This window comes from Rhipicephalus microplus, chromosome 2 (genome assembly GCF_043290135.1).
Source record: "Rhipicephalus microplus isolate Deutch F79 chromosome 2, USDA_Rmic, whole genome shotgun sequence".
Lineage (NCBI taxonomy): Eukaryota > Metazoa > Arthropoda > Arachnida > Ixodida > Ixodidae > Rhipicephalus > Rhipicephalus microplus.
In genome coordinates, this window is record NC_134701.1 from 281,574,572 (window position 1) to 281,589,919 (window position 15,348).

Below are 15,348 nucleotides of genomic sequence, written 5' to 3' on the forward strand. Positions count from 1 at the left end.
AGACATCTGCACAAGTGATTTATCACAAGGTAAGTGAAAGGCAACACACAGATCAGACAATTTGCAGTACTTTTGGCTCTGTCGTTATGCTACCCTGTCTATGCAGTACCAGACAAACTAGCAGATTTCCATTATTTTTTTTTTCAAGCATCACAAGTTTTCATCAACTACAGCGAGAGATTTCTAAATAGGAACTGATGAGGCAAAAATCACAGCATATTCACGGAGTGAATGATGATGAGTGGGGCGAAGCATCCATCAGCCCATCCGTTCGTCCTTACTTCCGCCCATCCGCACAACCATCCATGCATCCGTCCATTTGTCCATGCGTCCATTTTGAGTCCATTTTGAGATGGTTTCATTTTTTGAGAAAGTTGTAATGGTGTACTACAGTTACATACAAAATCAACCAAATTAAAGGCAGTGGTTCCACTAAATGGGCAAATCTGTTTAAGTATTTTTAGTTTCAGAGGTTTCAGAGTTTCAATGGCACATACCCGCTCTAGAGCGGGTATGTGCCATTGGTGGCTACGTACTACTACATACATACAAGGGATGGACAGACTCACACCTTGAGGAGCTTCGCCCCCTAAAAGAATTTGTTCTATTTTATGATAGTTTCAGCAGTACTGAGAAAGATGGGAGTACAGCACCCAAATAGAAGATCACCCGAAATAGAGGCATTGTTATAGAAGCGATTTTTTACCATGACCTCAATATACTCGAGAACCTCTGAAACTAAAAATACTTAAACAGATTTGCCCATTTAGTGGAACCACTGCCTTTAATTTGGTTGATTTTGTATGTAACTGTAGTACACCATTACAACTTTCTCAAAAAATGAAACCATCTTCAAGTGGAACATAATTTCCCAGCCTCTTCACGTTCCAGGTGTTTGTTAGGTAGCATAGAAAATATACATGAAGAAAAAACTGAGATTTTGCACTCTTCAAATCAAAACCTAATGGACCTTTTTTTTTAATAGCCAACAAAGCTGACGCTTCCACTTGGCATTGTCCTCAAGCAGCGAGCCAGGCCAGCAACCTGGCATCAATTTTTCTTTCCACTTGCAGGCTGTGACCACCTAAACTCAGCTGTCCTTCTCGCCTTTGTAGCGCTCCAAGGCGTCTTTCAGTTCATCAGCATCTTCGGCTGTGCGCACACGAAGTAGCATGGTTGTTGGGCTCTCCGAATCATCCTTGCCATTCACAGGGGGGTTTGGAATGCACACCAGTCCCACATTGTTCTTGCCCAAACGAGACACTGGTAAAGACTGGGCCAGCATGATGTTGAGCAATATATTCCCTGCACACGAAAATGTTGTTCAGAGAAGATTTAACTTGTCACAACTTCACATGCTCTATCATAATAAGCAAACTTGATATTAAAATGTAGTTATAATTCATACAATCAGTTATGAACAGCACTAAAAGATGTGTTCACAAAAATGAACAATAAAGAAAAATAAAACAAACGTAAAAAAAAGAGGCAGGCACATGCGACCATGGCCTACCAAGTCTTTCAATATAACTGAAGAAATTAATTATCTTGCAATCCATACAGCCAGCCAATATTAGTTTACAACAGTGGTTCTCAGCCATGAATGTGTCGGGAACCCCTTACGGACTGGTGTGGGCGATGGGGGACCCCTGGGAGCAAAGGGGAGGGAGATGGGGGTACGTAGGTGAATAAAACAACTGGAGCGTGAAACAGGTGCCTTTTATTGCTACCAAGAACATCAAACAAACGTGCCACATCACTTCATTTTGGACAGTTCTTCAACACGTGGCAGAGTCGCACTTAACAGAGTTGCATATGCATCTGCAGGCACATTAAACCTGTTTTGGTATTTACTTTGAGTCACGGCCGGACTAAACACCAAAATATGTGAAAAAGCGGTTGAGGGCTTCGCCTATCACAGAAGTGGCTTCGGGGATCCCCATTTGAGAACGACTGTTTACATCAGCCGCAGCGTGCACGTCAAAGTTGGCATTAGTGCTATTGTTATTACAAAATGACAACAGAAAAAGTGTTGAAGCTGGTTGCTGACAATGATCACCATGACGCACCACTTTAATTACAAAAACTAATGCAAGAAAAATGGTATACTAACATGATAAGCTATTCTAACAGAGCTATATGGCATGCTACACTGAATGAAGGAAAGAAGGGGAATCGCAAGAGCTACTTTATTCATTGTTAGATACGGTATTATTGAGAACTAACAGACAATAATGCCAAGGGAAGTACAGCGGATGTTACTGGTAGTAATTACAATAAAAATGTGAGGAAAGCAAAGTGGACGAAAAGATAGCTTGCCGCCTGCAGGGACCGAACCAACCTTCAAATTGCACGTCTGCTGCTTTACCAACTCAGTTACAGCCGCAGTCATACCTCCCGTCTACTTCATTTGGTATATCTGTGCACTTAAACCTTGGAGTGTTAGCGCCAATCGCAGCCATGGCGGCGAGTACGAAATACACTTTCTTCCTACTGATGTCAAAAAGCACGCGGTCATTTTACGAGCTGGCAGCTGCGGGATTATTGGTCAGCCGTCAGCTCGTAAAATATTACGTCCTACGTGAAGAAAGTAGAAAAAAAAAGAGTGCTCCGCACTAGTTTCTATGGCTGTCAATAGCACTGACTAATGCTCCCAGGTTTGTGTGCACAGATATACCCGATGAAGTGGATGTCGGGGGGGGGGGGGGGGGGGGAATGATCGCCACTGTAGATCAGCTGGTAGAGCATTGGATGTGCCATTCGAAGGTTGTAGGTTCGGTACCTGACAGAGGCAAGTCATCTTTCCATCCACTTTATGGTCCTCCCATTTTTACCATAATTACTACAAATAACATCCCCTATACTTTATCTTGCATTAATTTTTACTGTTAGTTCTCAATAATACTTTACAGATCATCATATATCTGATAGTGTACAATAAATATGAACCAAGCTATAGTGACTTATCAATTAACTGTTATAGAAAAGAATGCTTGATATTCGTTCAATAGTTGATGATGTAAAAAAACACAGCACTAAATTTTACAAAAGTAGTTTCTCGCTCATGCTGACATAGATTATGCACACACACACACACAAACACATGAACAACAGAAAGTGTAGTTGTAAGGCACTACCAGAGGTATGGGTGCAACCGCTTGCACAGAATCTTATACCGAGGATTTGGAAACAGGTCCTTACTTACCCAGCCTAGTGTCAGCCCTGATAAGCAACTGGTATTTATCGTTGTGAGGCTTGATGTAGAGGTTGCCGACTCCCCTCTCTATGTAGCTACTGTCTTTTTTCTGGAACAGCTTGCACCTGCAAACCAACACGACACTAACTATGACAAGAAGTTGCAGGCAAGCAACTTGAATTGACCATACAGTAGTAATAGTTGTGGATGTTTTTATTCTATAAAACCATGATACTGCCATGTGTGACCACCCGATGAAATGATTATGAGGGATGTGGTAGAGGACGGCTCCAGAAAATCTGATCATCTGGCATTATTTAACATGCACCCAAATCGAACAACAATGGCCTCTAGCAGTCCACCTCCAGTGAAATGCGGCAGAGCAGCTCGAACTCAAACCACAGCCTTTGGGTCAGCAGTCGAGCACCACAGCCACTAGACCACCCACCGTGGTCAGTGCGATTATACAGTAATAATACAATTATAAAATTTCTCTTAATTGCTGACAGGCACATTCAAGGGAGGACAACTTAAACTTAATGGGAGGATCATCTATCAAACACATCTTCATTCCTTGATCTAGGGCATATGGCAAGAACATGAGAAATATACGTTCACCACAAAGTACATGTCAAGTTAGCGCGAGGTTAAACATTTTGACAATACACAGTGTGGCAACTAGGTTCTACGGAAGCAAAGTGGAGGGAGGGCTATGAATGAAAAAAAATGACATCCACCGGTTTGTGGCATAAGGCTACAGAGAAATCCACATGGCTCTCTCAGAGAGAAGAGCTACCAGCCGCGGAAGACACATCAATAACTTGCGGGTGGTAATACCCGAGCATGGACATTTGTACCACGCTGCCAGTTTGTCAGAATCAGTCATAAGCAGCATGTCATATCCTTCAAAATTGTGCGTGCAAATCTTGGGAGGCTTCAATACACCCTAATGTTGCTGGCAATGTTTTTTTTTTAACTAAACACCCAACACGTCGACATCTGTTGCTGTGCTCAAGGTAGCAATGTTGTACTGTGTTAACACTACCCTGCAATATCCTCGCAATCAGATGCACTATGAAAGGTGGACGAGGACTGAAAGACGAAGCGGACATTCTTTAAAGAGGAGCTAGACCTTGCAACGTCAAGATACACGATTGTTCAGAACGTGTACACTTGCCAGCTTTCCTATTTGAACAGGATACTCAAAATTTCAGCGAACCTTCCAATACGGAGAGAGCATGGCTTTAAAGCTCCAGAAAAACATTGTCCGCACCACCACGATAAGAAAATAACAAAAAGGACAGTGGTTCTAAAATTTTTTGGCCTTAATTAATCGTGTGTAAGGTGCTCCTTGGGTCACTATCGCTGCAGTACATTCATGCCATGCGGAAAAGCACACTAAGATTAGGAAGGCTACTAACTGCCTGGGGTCGCAACGCATCTGGCTACACGCACTCGCTGTATATTTAGAAGTATAATCGTTGAGGTCTAGAAAGTTTATTGGCAATCATACAGAGCTGTTCATGATGTTGTTACAACCCTGACAAACAATAGGTGAAAATTTATGCCAGCTTTTTTTGTTTCATACCGATTTTACGAATATCTTTCCTTAACCTGCAAGATTTGTATCACCAAGGTTTTACTGTATACATATAAAAATGTGCAGTCGAACACACTTTTAACAATAGCAGTTCTAGCAACATATCAGTATAATAATGGGAACCTGCTGCACCTCAATGTTTGTTTGTTGTATACTATAAATAACAGACTCACAACAATGCCCTTAGGCCAAATTATCAACAATGAATTATGACTTCTGGTAGTCTTTGCAATTGGTAATGGAATGCGAAAAGAACAAAACAAGAAATTTGAGATGGTGCACCCCTGCCCACCACCCCAATAGTCACTGCACATTCACACAATAGGACCTGTTCTGTAGCCTTCTCAGTGTCACCGGCCACATGCGATCCTCTCATAGTCTTTCCACCATTGTGAACATTAATAGGCTCCTCCCCGCCACGTCAAGGTAATGTTGACCCGCACAGAGATAGTTACGCCTTCATATCTATGGCATGTCTCACTCTGTGGCACAGATGACTTCTGAAACTCACTATGGTCACAAGCAGATGTATTAGCAACATCACTTATTCGAGCCTGTGAAGTGATCGACGAGACAGCAGTGGTGGCGCCATTATTCCAGTCTCCAACACGCACTTTGAATAAAAAGTGTGAGAAAGAAGACTAAAAAGAGTTGAAGTGGCCAAAGTTAAGACATTCTTATACACTGACTCTACGAGCAAGGGGTGGTGCGGTGAGAGCATTCGAATTTTCAAGCATGTCCAAAAAATTAGCAGCTGTGTCATCCTTATTATGTATGGGAGTTGAAACATGTCATGCAATCTTACAGCTCCCTCAAAACAGCCTGGGGTCCCACTATTTTGCTTTTTTTTTTTTGATGCAACCCTTTTATGACTATAAAACTGATATGCATACACTTTTTCTAACAAAGAGCAAGTAAGGTGGTGAAGGTGGAGGCAGAAATCACGCCTTGAACAAGCGCAGAAAGCCATTTCCACTTGCTTTGACGTTTTTAAAATCTCTGTTGCTGCATTGTCTGGGAACAGAATTGCCCTCATGTTTGACTGTTTGACAGCACAAAACCTTTGCCCCTGAGCCACCATGGCTTGTCCATTGACCCGATCTTCGAATACATGTATGTGACACACAAAAGAGCACAAACATCACAACATACCGTTTCGTGTAGACAGCATCCTTCTCTTCAACAGGTGCAATCTCCTCCTTTGGAGGTACGTACTCCTCATCGTCGGAACCTGCAAACAGGCATAAACATAAGAAACAACACTTTAAATAACGTACCTCGACTGATGCTGCACGACCTGGTAAAGAGCGAAGTGGCAATTCATCCGCGCTTGCAATGATGTGTGTCTAACCGAACCAGTGAACTTAAAGAGTTAGTGACACAAAAATGTTGCTCAGGCATTTTTTTTTCCAGCAATATGTTACGGGATCCAATTAGTTATAACAGCATATAGCTTGTTGCATTCTGTGTACTGACCAGTCGCAGTCTAGAATACCTCCAAGAACAAATTGTAGGTCGCAACTAATGCCACCTAGCATGTGAAAGTGCACACAGAACTGTGACACACTTCCGTGCTGCCTGCATTGCGTGCTGGCATTCTCTTCCCTGCCACATTTGCTATGCGATGTCATTGCAGTCATCATTCTTTGGTGGAAATTACTTCCTTGAGGCTTCCACACTTTCCACATGTTCACTGCGATACTCCCGAGCTGTCACCAAATAGTAGCTTGCTGGCGCAAGCATTGCAATAGGCCACTGGTGACTATGATGTCATCAGCTGCACCAGCTCGGAGCTTGGTCGCAGTGGTGACGACGCACAAGTTGGCGATCACCTTCAAGGCACTTTATGCGATGCCAGTGTCGCGAGGTTCAGTCTGTGGTGCTGGATTATGTATGTGAACTTCAGAATTCGCAAGAGTTGCCTTTCAACCCATATTCACAGTTGAGGTCTGGTAGATGATACAGCATGCACATTCACAGCAACAATCCTGCAGGATATCTCAGCTGCAAAATTGTGTGCCTGCTGTCATTTAAGGAGAAGTGGTTCAATGCCACAGCAACTTTTGCCTATGTTGCGCATTTATGTCCAGTTGTGTAAGCCACACAGAACTGAAGATTATCAGGATGGCTACCAAGTTGATTTCTGGAAATTTGATTTTGGAATTTTCCATGATGATTAAAAGCAAATTCCAGTACCGCCATGTCTGCTTGAATAACTATGCACAAGAAACAAAGCCTCGAGTGATGAACAAAAAAAGAATCTGGTACTTATGGACAAACATTCATTGCATGTACTCAAAATTTTCAGAGTGCGTGCAGTAAATGTGAAAAAATATGTATTTCTAGCCGCAAGAAAACTTCTGAGCCAGGCAGTGATTAAGTAGGCCGTTTGATGTTTAGAACCAGAGAGCAGACACACAAGTTAAAATGAACAGCAGCTGCAAATTTGAAGGAGCCCGCGATAGTCTGACAAGGCAGCCAAAGCTGCTAGGAAACATAAAGGTGGAGCTATCTCGGGGCATTCGTGTAGAAGTGGACACGGGAGCCCGGCTGGTTCTGCCACAGGAGTATATTCTAGTTCCCTACAATGGCTGCAGCCCAGGCCACTTAGGATGTGGACTGTACTGAATTAGATCAACCTGGACTGTTGTATTTACGATTTATTTGCAACCTCTGCCTAATTTGCACACCTCTAAAATATGCTTTTCAACAAAAAAATAATAATAATAAACTACTACTCGGGCACATGCATTAAAAGTCAGATATGCTGTGTGATATTTAGAAGCAACAGGCATCAAAATAGTGCATGTACCAAAATGGTAGCTAAGGAATGCTTTAGTCAACATGAAGGACAAGTTGCTGAGCAGAAACTTCCCCAGTATTGTTTACGTCATAGCTGCAACGACTGTGACTACCAGTATATCTGTGAGAACAGTGATTTCAAGAAAGAAGTTATTAAATAACACAAACATGAATTCACCAAATGACGCGTGCCTTCGAATGCCCTGGCTGAGGACGTGTAATCTACAGGCCACCAAACTGACTTTTCAAGCGTGCGTGTTCTGTCCAAAGAAAAGAAGTTTGCGTAATGCCTTCACCTGGAATCCCTGCACATACAGACAACAGTCCATACTCTGAACAGGAGTGATGGGACGCTTCCAACAATTAACTCTCGGAGCTTACATCACATACTTAGGCATACTTAAATGTGCTGCACTTTTCTTATGGCTTTTATTGTGAACTAGGCTCCTGTGTTGAAACGGCGGTACACTTTGTTCAGTGTATCCTTTCATGTTTACACTGAAAAGCAACAACTACGCACCGGGTTTTTTTTTTTTTCATGCCTCTTCCAACAGTTCACTGCAGTTTCAGCTGAAGGGGTGACTTTTTAAGCTTTGATCAATGGTAATGCTTGTTTTTATGACAGTTGCACAGACTTCCGTCAGTGTCCATGACCTGGCCAGGTTTTTCAGCAATTCCCCGACTTTTCCAAGTTTTCCAGGTTGGTAGATACCCCGATTAAAGTGTTAAAAAACCAAGCACCACATTGACTGTTATCAATGTGTGTGTTTAGGGGAATCTGGGAATAATAACTCTCGAAAAGTCCTAACTCACCAGTAGGTAACCCAAAGCTGTCAAACACGCGAATTGAAAAAACACAGAAGTGTTCAAGCTGCGACCCTTGCATTGCATGTCTCCGTGAAATCGCAAAGTATGCATTAGAACAACTAAGTACGCACTGCTACAAGCGCGACAAAACATTCAATGCCTGGGCTCACCATTCTTCGGGGTGCTTGTTGCTGGAGCAACCGCTGATAGTCCAAACGTGAATGTTGGCTTCGGGAGAGGTGAAGATGTAGATGCAGCCTGATTGCCAAATACAAATGTATTAGTAGGCTCTGAGGCAGGAGTATCCGACTTTGCATCATCTGGAAGGAAGAGGTGCACAGAGCCTTTCTGGATGCGTTTCACGAAAGGAGGTGGTAAAATGCTAACTGCTGTCGCAGCCACGACAATGTAAACTGATTTGTGCAAACACGGTGTACGCGACAATGCAAACATGGTGTAGCACAACTATGAGTGGTGTGGGCTTCCCTTGCTTTTAGTTAGATTATGCCCAATTGCTATAATGGTTATGCCATCATATCAAGTTCAGAAACTTGCTGTAATTGTGGCTGCAAACTGCCACAAATATATGAACACATGCATTACCTTTAGGTGGTTGGCCAAAGCTGAAAGGAGTGCTGGTGCTGGATATTGTTGTTGCAAACTTGAATGTGGAAAGCGAGCTTGTGCTACTTTTGGCTGTTTCAGACTCAGACGCGCATGACTTTCGTATATCGGATAGATGACGTTCATAATCCTGGAAGACTGGACTGAAATCCGAGAATGGATTGGACTCCATATGCTTCTTTACCCAACTCAGCAGGCACTCGTTTAAGCGCTAGAGAGACGAAACAAAATATGTCAAGCTTTAACAAAATACTGCACAAGACTGTAAAAATTACTACAATACTGAATTGATAGCAAACTTAGCGAAGTGTGAGCTTTGAAGATGTACAAAATCTGGATACATGCAGTCAGAAAGCCAACAAAGCTTTGCAGTATCAAGGAAAACTTGACAGCTGGAAAGGCAAAGCTGCCTTAGCAAGCAAATCTGAGCTGATGAATATACTGCTGTACCATACAGCAAATGTTGCAAGACAAAAAAAAAGCAGGTGCAGTGTAACAAATCTGACATAATTAAAGCTATTAGTCACCTTCAGCTTGCCTAGAAAAACTGGATCCGCATTTTGTTTCTCCTTTTCAGGTGCTGCTGTTGGAGCAGATCCATTGGGCAGTGTGGCATCTGGTAGCTTTGCGGCATTAGGAGTGCCAAAACCAGCGAAGCTGCCGAACGGGCTAGCTGAGGCCTGTGGACAGAAGATGTCACAAGGCATGTAATAAAACCAATTTGCACAGAGCTTATGCTACATACAATGAACATTTTTGAGTAACGTGATGCTAGCAGTCAACACTGACTGAACGCTAGCTCCAACTACATAGTACAAATAGACCATTTTCAAGTGCACAAGCGCCGCCAACAGGCACAGGAGTGCTTATGAAAAAAGTATGTATGCCGCAGCAGACACCACTACGAAAGCACTGGCCTTGTGCTTTAGCTATCCACCTGTGCTGTGCGACCAACTCTCAAATCAACCGCATATGACAAGTTGTAACATATTATTGTGTAATAAACCCAGGAACTTTTGCTGTCTTTAGCTTCAATGACCTACATACGATCTCCACTGACTAGTGTTGTCGAAGGGTCGAAGGGGGGGGGGGGGGAAGGGCTTTTGATTAGTTGAGAGGTTCCAAGGTGCCATTGTTTTGTTTTGTTTTTTCGTCAACATGCCCTACAGCATAAATCAGATGAAAATGTACCACTCGGTTTTCTACACCTGACCAGTGGTCAGTGTAATTCATGGAGACACATTTGAAGCCAACATCCACCGACACTGTTGACGAGCACAAGGCGAGGTTCGAGATTTAAACAATACACAAAAGAGTACAGTTGGCATTTTGAAAAATAAGATACATTGATTAGACTGCATGTGCATCACTTGTACTGCCATCACTCACTGAAACTAACTGTACATATATCAAAAAGTATTGCAGTAAAACTGATGGCTAGGCGAGTTGGTAAATAACCATATTTTAATTGTTTTTCAGCGCACGCAAACCACAGGGGCAAGCACTTGTCTGTCTCTTTCTTGTTCCTGTGTTTTGTGTGCGCTAAAAAAAAGTCTTAAATATATCAAAAAGGGCAATTATATCTATACCCTGCTTCGCACCACTGCCTTGCCTTCTAACTTATGAGACACACTGGTGGCCCTGGTGGTAGTAGCCCTCTCATGACCACACTCGACCGTTTGAGGTTCACCCAGTCATGGACTCTTGAGATTATACGCAGACAGGTTGCACGCAATGTTGGAGACTGTAGCCCAGTGTGCCTAGCAGCACGCACACCGTCTGACAACAGAGATGTGCAACAAGGTCGCGAAGTGGTTGATATCTGCTCCGACAGGTGCTGCAACCCTACCAGCTGATCACATTTCCCGATTTTACAGCCAATCACATCAGGAGGCAGGCTGACGTCGTGCTACCAGAGGATGTCAAACTGTGACTGGACGGTTGGAAATACGTTTGGCTGAGCTGCAGCGATTTCCAGCGACTCGCAGCTTCAGAGCGTAATAAATTACACAGTTTATGCAGATAGCTTAAAGGAGCCCTACAACACTTTTTGAGCACGGTCAGAAAACGCCGTCGATCGATAGTAGAGGCTCCCGACAACACGCGAGCTAAATATTCACAATAAATTATCAAAGTCAGTTATCAAAATCAGCTAAAAATTGCTTTCTTTCCTCTCGACAAATCATGCAATATACCCAAAAATCACACGTAACAAGCCCATCTATCAGCCATTGGCTGATTTGAACATGTGACGCTCTCTCGTTACAGAGATCGCCGTGGGAGGCCGCTACTTGTACACACGTGCGCGCGCGATTACACTGAAAAAGTCGCGCATTCGAAGAAAAAAAAAGTGCTAAGGGTTACGAGGCGCGCATGACGTTTCTCTACGGCCCTGCCATCCCTCCCTGCTTAGCTTCCAGCGCTTTTATAGGGACGAGAGAAGAGAGAATGCAATTGCAGCGTGTGACAAATCTTTGTAACTCTGCTCGTACTGGACGGATTGTTAAAATTTTTGCGGCGTTGAATTCGTGAGACAGTAAGCTCTTCCAGTGAATTCATTCTATAGTTACTTGAAAAAGTGTTTCAGGGTCCCTTTAAATCAGTCTGTAAATGACCTTTAGGACTTGGTATACCAGTCCCATTTGTTTGTAAAAAAAAAAAAAAAGGTCAAATCAATTTCAGGGTCCGTTTAGGCAATAAAGATCACAAGAAAGTCAAACGACAATATTTGCAGGCTCTCACTTGAAGCAGTAAAGAAAATTTAGAACTCATAACAGAAACTTTCGTATCTCCTATGATACACAAAAGGTTCCATTATAAATCCTCCCTATGAAAAAAATGCATTGTGCAAACACCATAGTAACAAACAAGCTCTCAAAGGAATTAAGCACAACTCAATGATTAAAGAAATTATCAATGGTAAATCTTATTTAAAGATATAATATGGCAGCAGTATGGATAGTGGAACAATATTATGCTCTGATATAGAACTCAGCTAAGGTAAATCATGAAATGCACAGTAAGGACAATTTGTGGAGCAAGAAGTAGTCGGTGTCCTGCAGTGAACTTACTTAGTATGACGACCTAACTGCAAACAACTCTACTTCATAGCGTATATGTGTGGTGCCAGCTAATCAGAACAAATGGTACCTGTGAGGTGCAAGAATATATTTAGCATGTACGAGTAATTAATGCCACAAAGGCAAGACTTGTTTTATTCACAGGCAGATTTAGAAAAGAGATGTGACAATGTCTGCCGATAAAGGCTAGCTTGTGTGTGTAAGCAATGGACCATGATGAGCATTCAGACCCACCATCACTAGCCATGCAAACAATGAGCTAACATGTTTGGGCCAAGTTTTACAACAGAACTACTTAAAAGAAGGGTGTCTTGAAGGGCCATTTGATACACGATACAGTGAGTGAACAACGCAGAGTTAATTAATTCGTCTCTGTTCCATTTTCACGCTGTTCACTTGCAGTACTTAAAATGAAATCTTTTCGTTCAACACACTGGCACCACCTAACAAACAATGATGAATCTACCGATGACAAGTTGGTGAACATTGGCTCACTGGAGAAGCAGTGACAGAGAAGTGTGTTAGTATTTAAAGTGCCAATAAAAAAATTACTTCTAGAGATTCGCAATGCACCTAAATAATAGTAATGATGCTCAATGCTTTAAGTGTTTGGTGCCCTTACAGTGCCACAGGATACGGTCAGCAAACCACCCAGTAGTTCACGCTTTCAGTGGCCACGCTAATCGGGCTGCATGGCTGTCACAGAAGTCATGCACCATGCTCTGACATCGAAAGGCGGAATGTCAACAAAAATGCTTTTTCAATGCACGGTATTCATGTTTTACTTCATATTCTGTTTAAGTGAAAGCACACAGATATGGGTAACTTGCCACCTTCTTTCAACTGAGACACACACACACATTCGGCGTGGTGAGCTGAAACAACCTAGGTCAACAGTGTTCGTTAATAAAAACATTTGCGCTTGGACACTTACTGAAGTGTTGGTGAGGCTACGCTTGGCAGTCCGGATTACGCGGCGCTCGATTTCTTTCTCGTCAGCTTTCTTGAACTGGCCTTGCTCTTCGGGTTCATCATCATTTTCCCAGTTGTCGGCGTTCAGTTCTTGGGTTGCCTGCCGCTTAGCCATGCTTCTGTCGAAAGGCAAGGCAACGCGGGATAGCGTCAGCAAACATAAACGAAAGCCGGACGATTTATCACATTAAGATAGGCGGGAAACGTCGATCAGTATTTCGCTCTTTACATTATGCAGGCAAGAACATGATTGACTTGTCACACCAAAAAATTCGCCGTTTTTGGTGCGGGCAACAAGCGACCTATGCTATCAAACCCAATATCAATAGCAACCAGGTAATGACTACTCAGAGCCACGTGCTTGTTGAAATGATAACATAAAATACTAGCCGCTGCTCTAAACACCGGTATGCGTTACGCCTCGTAGCACGCGGGACAATCGGACGTAGATAGCTTCACTGGAAGGCATCGGCGCCTTATACCGCTTCGATTAGAGCCTATATGAAGCGTTGAACTGTTTCGAGAATAGTTACCTCACACAAGGAACGTAGTAAACAACGCAGTCACGCGCACCGCAACGCATCACTTATTTTTCATTCAATCTAGCCGTTCGCCGACGTACGGTCACAACATAGTTGCTCGAATCACTGTCATTTTGTCAGCAGTGGGCGACGAGAATATTCGAGAGAAATCACGCAAATGACGCACGAATTGTACTCTCTGAGGGGCGCGATTTGCGCGCAAATCAATACATCGTGAAAGGCGAGAGCACATGCACACGGTGAGACCTCGGAAAGATGCGAACGTCGGTTACAGGCTCGCAGCGGTCGTACACGATGTTGCGGCACTCAACAGCGGCTCTATCGTCCGAAGGACGAACGAAAGCTGCATGCAAGACGCGCGCCTTCGATAAATGGTTCTGCAATGCGCAAATATTTTGATAAAAACCAACAAACCACCTGTCTTACGAAGTTCTCCCCCGGCGCACTACTTGCTCAGTGACCTGCCTGCGCGTGCGATGCGCGGTGGCAGCAGCTGCCCTTTTTCGCACTATGCGCAGCGCGAGAGGTTGTCGCCGTAATAAAAAGCGAAAAAGAACCGAAAAGTGTGTTTCGCGTCGAAACCTCGAGCTCGAAGGGTCAACAAGGTGTGTTACTAGCGTCCAAAAATTTATTGACATTTGCAGAGGGCAAATTTAACGACGTTTGTCCCAGTTTCGCGAAATATTTTCACATCCGGGCACAGATTTCGGGAGCAAGTCTCCGCCCGATCACTACGCCGACACCAGGAAAGTAGTCCCTCCGCACCCATCAAAGATTTCTAATTTCTCTTTCCAAGACAACGAAAAAAGTTGTCCGAGAATATATGCAGTCGCGTTACCGGTTAAATAGTACCACATTTTGTGGTATTAATTGAGTAGATTGAGTTTGGATCAGTCAGCTGCAGCTTCAGCTCATTTATTCGTGCAGCCTCTCTACCCTAGGTAGGACGACGAAAGCTCAGCAGTACTTTCTGACTTGATGTAATTTGTGTAATCGGTTGTATAGGACCTGTTTTTCTTCGCGGGCCTGTGTGATACTCAAGCCAAGCTGGATGCCTTTCAAGTGAACGCGATGGAGCTGCAGACCCTTCAGAGTCAACTTAAAAGTGCCATCCAGAACCATCAGGTATACGGCCGGACGATAGGTCTTGAGTTTAAGTTGATAAATCTCGTCTTGAAAAAAAAACGGGCAGTGTCGACTTGTGCATGTTTACATAGTAGCTCGATCTCTGCCACGGGCTGTCTAGTGCCTAATTGTTTTGCATTTGCGTTGTTTTCGGTACGTTACTCCATCCGAGCTGCGAGTTCCCCTATGCTATCGGTCGGTTAAACTTTGTTGTCGTAGTTTTCATCCAACAGTCGTACTGCTGTGGACTTTCGCGGCAGCCATGTATCGGGACGTGTACACAAGCGCCAAGTTTTAGAATCAGCATTGCGCAGCGGACTTCGAGGTTTTTCTCGTTAAAAGCGCAGTGCGCGTATTTGTTTCGCTTGCTTCACGGGTGCCTAGCGGTTTCTTGTCGCTCATACAGCACTTCTCTGCCTTCCATTTTCAGATCGTGCTGTCAAAAATGCGCATTGATCCTCAGGTAGGTGCTTTGGCTTGTATGTTTTTTGTTGGCACTCTTCGGCTTAGTAGTGCGCGCATGTGTGCTGCTCTAAACATCCGAAACGCTTCTCTGGAGATGCAAAGGCGCTGGGTACGCGACGCAAAACTCGCTTGCGG

At 43.5% G+C, this 15,348-nt stretch overlaps 2 protein-coding genes across 5 annotated transcripts in view; one reads left to right on the top strand and one right to left on the bottom strand.

Moving 5' to 3' along the window:
• Window positions 1-954: 954 nt before the first annotated feature.
• On the bottom strand, window positions 955-14,314 carry Nup50 (nuclear pore complex protein Nup50). Of its 4 annotated transcripts, none has more exons than XM_037431024.2 (8): window positions 14,041-14,314; window positions 13,044-13,200; window positions 9,557-9,709; window positions 9,009-9,240; window positions 8,576-8,725; window positions 5,949-6,027; window positions 3,206-3,321; window positions 955-1,305 (listed from the first exon to the last, which is right to left on the bottom strand). In XM_037431024.2, exons 2-8 carry the CDS (start codon window positions 13,194-13,196, stop codon window positions 1,091-1,093), a joined length of 1,098 nt encoding a protein of 365 aa, XP_037286921.2. In that variant the 5' UTR covers window positions 13,197-13,200; window positions 14,041-14,314; the 3' UTR covers window positions 955-1,090. The 4 variants fall into 4 exon arrangements, with proteins under 4 accessions (XP_037286921.2, XP_037286929.2, XP_075738256.1 ...); XM_037431032.2 differs by having other exon boundaries at window positions 14,038-14,142; XM_075882141.1 differs by lacking the exon at window positions 14,041-14,314 and adding an exon at window positions 13,790-13,927.
• Window positions 14,315-15,348, top strand: part of LOC119163237 (uncharacterized) — a 39,119-nt gene continuing 38,085 nt past the window's right edge. The window contains exons 1-2 of the mRNA XM_037415193.2: window positions 14,315-14,748; window positions 15,179-15,211. Of these exons, the coding sequence (XP_037271090.2) occupies window positions 14,695-14,748; window positions 15,179-15,211 (87 nt within the window). The 5' untranslated portion in view covers window positions 14,315-14,694. The remainder of the gene's footprint in view (window positions 14,749-15,178; window positions 15,212-15,348) is intronic.

What these genes read in the sequence shown, in the direction of transcription:
- Nup50 (XM_037431039.2), bottom strand. Translation starts at nt 13,664, where the DNA reads ATGCGTTGCGGTGCGCGTGACTGCGTTGTTTACTACGTTCCTTGTGTG. An exon ending in AACAAGCACCCCGAAGAATG is followed by an intron (nt 6,028 to 8,575) that starts GTGAGCCCAGGC and finishes GCCTGTTTGCAG; the next exon opens with GTTCCGACGATGAGGAGTAC. An exon ending in GATGCTGTCTACACGAAACG is followed by an intron (nt 3,322 to 5,948) that starts GTATGTTGTGAT and finishes GTTGGTTTGCAG; the next exon opens with GTGCAAGCTGTTCCAGAAAA.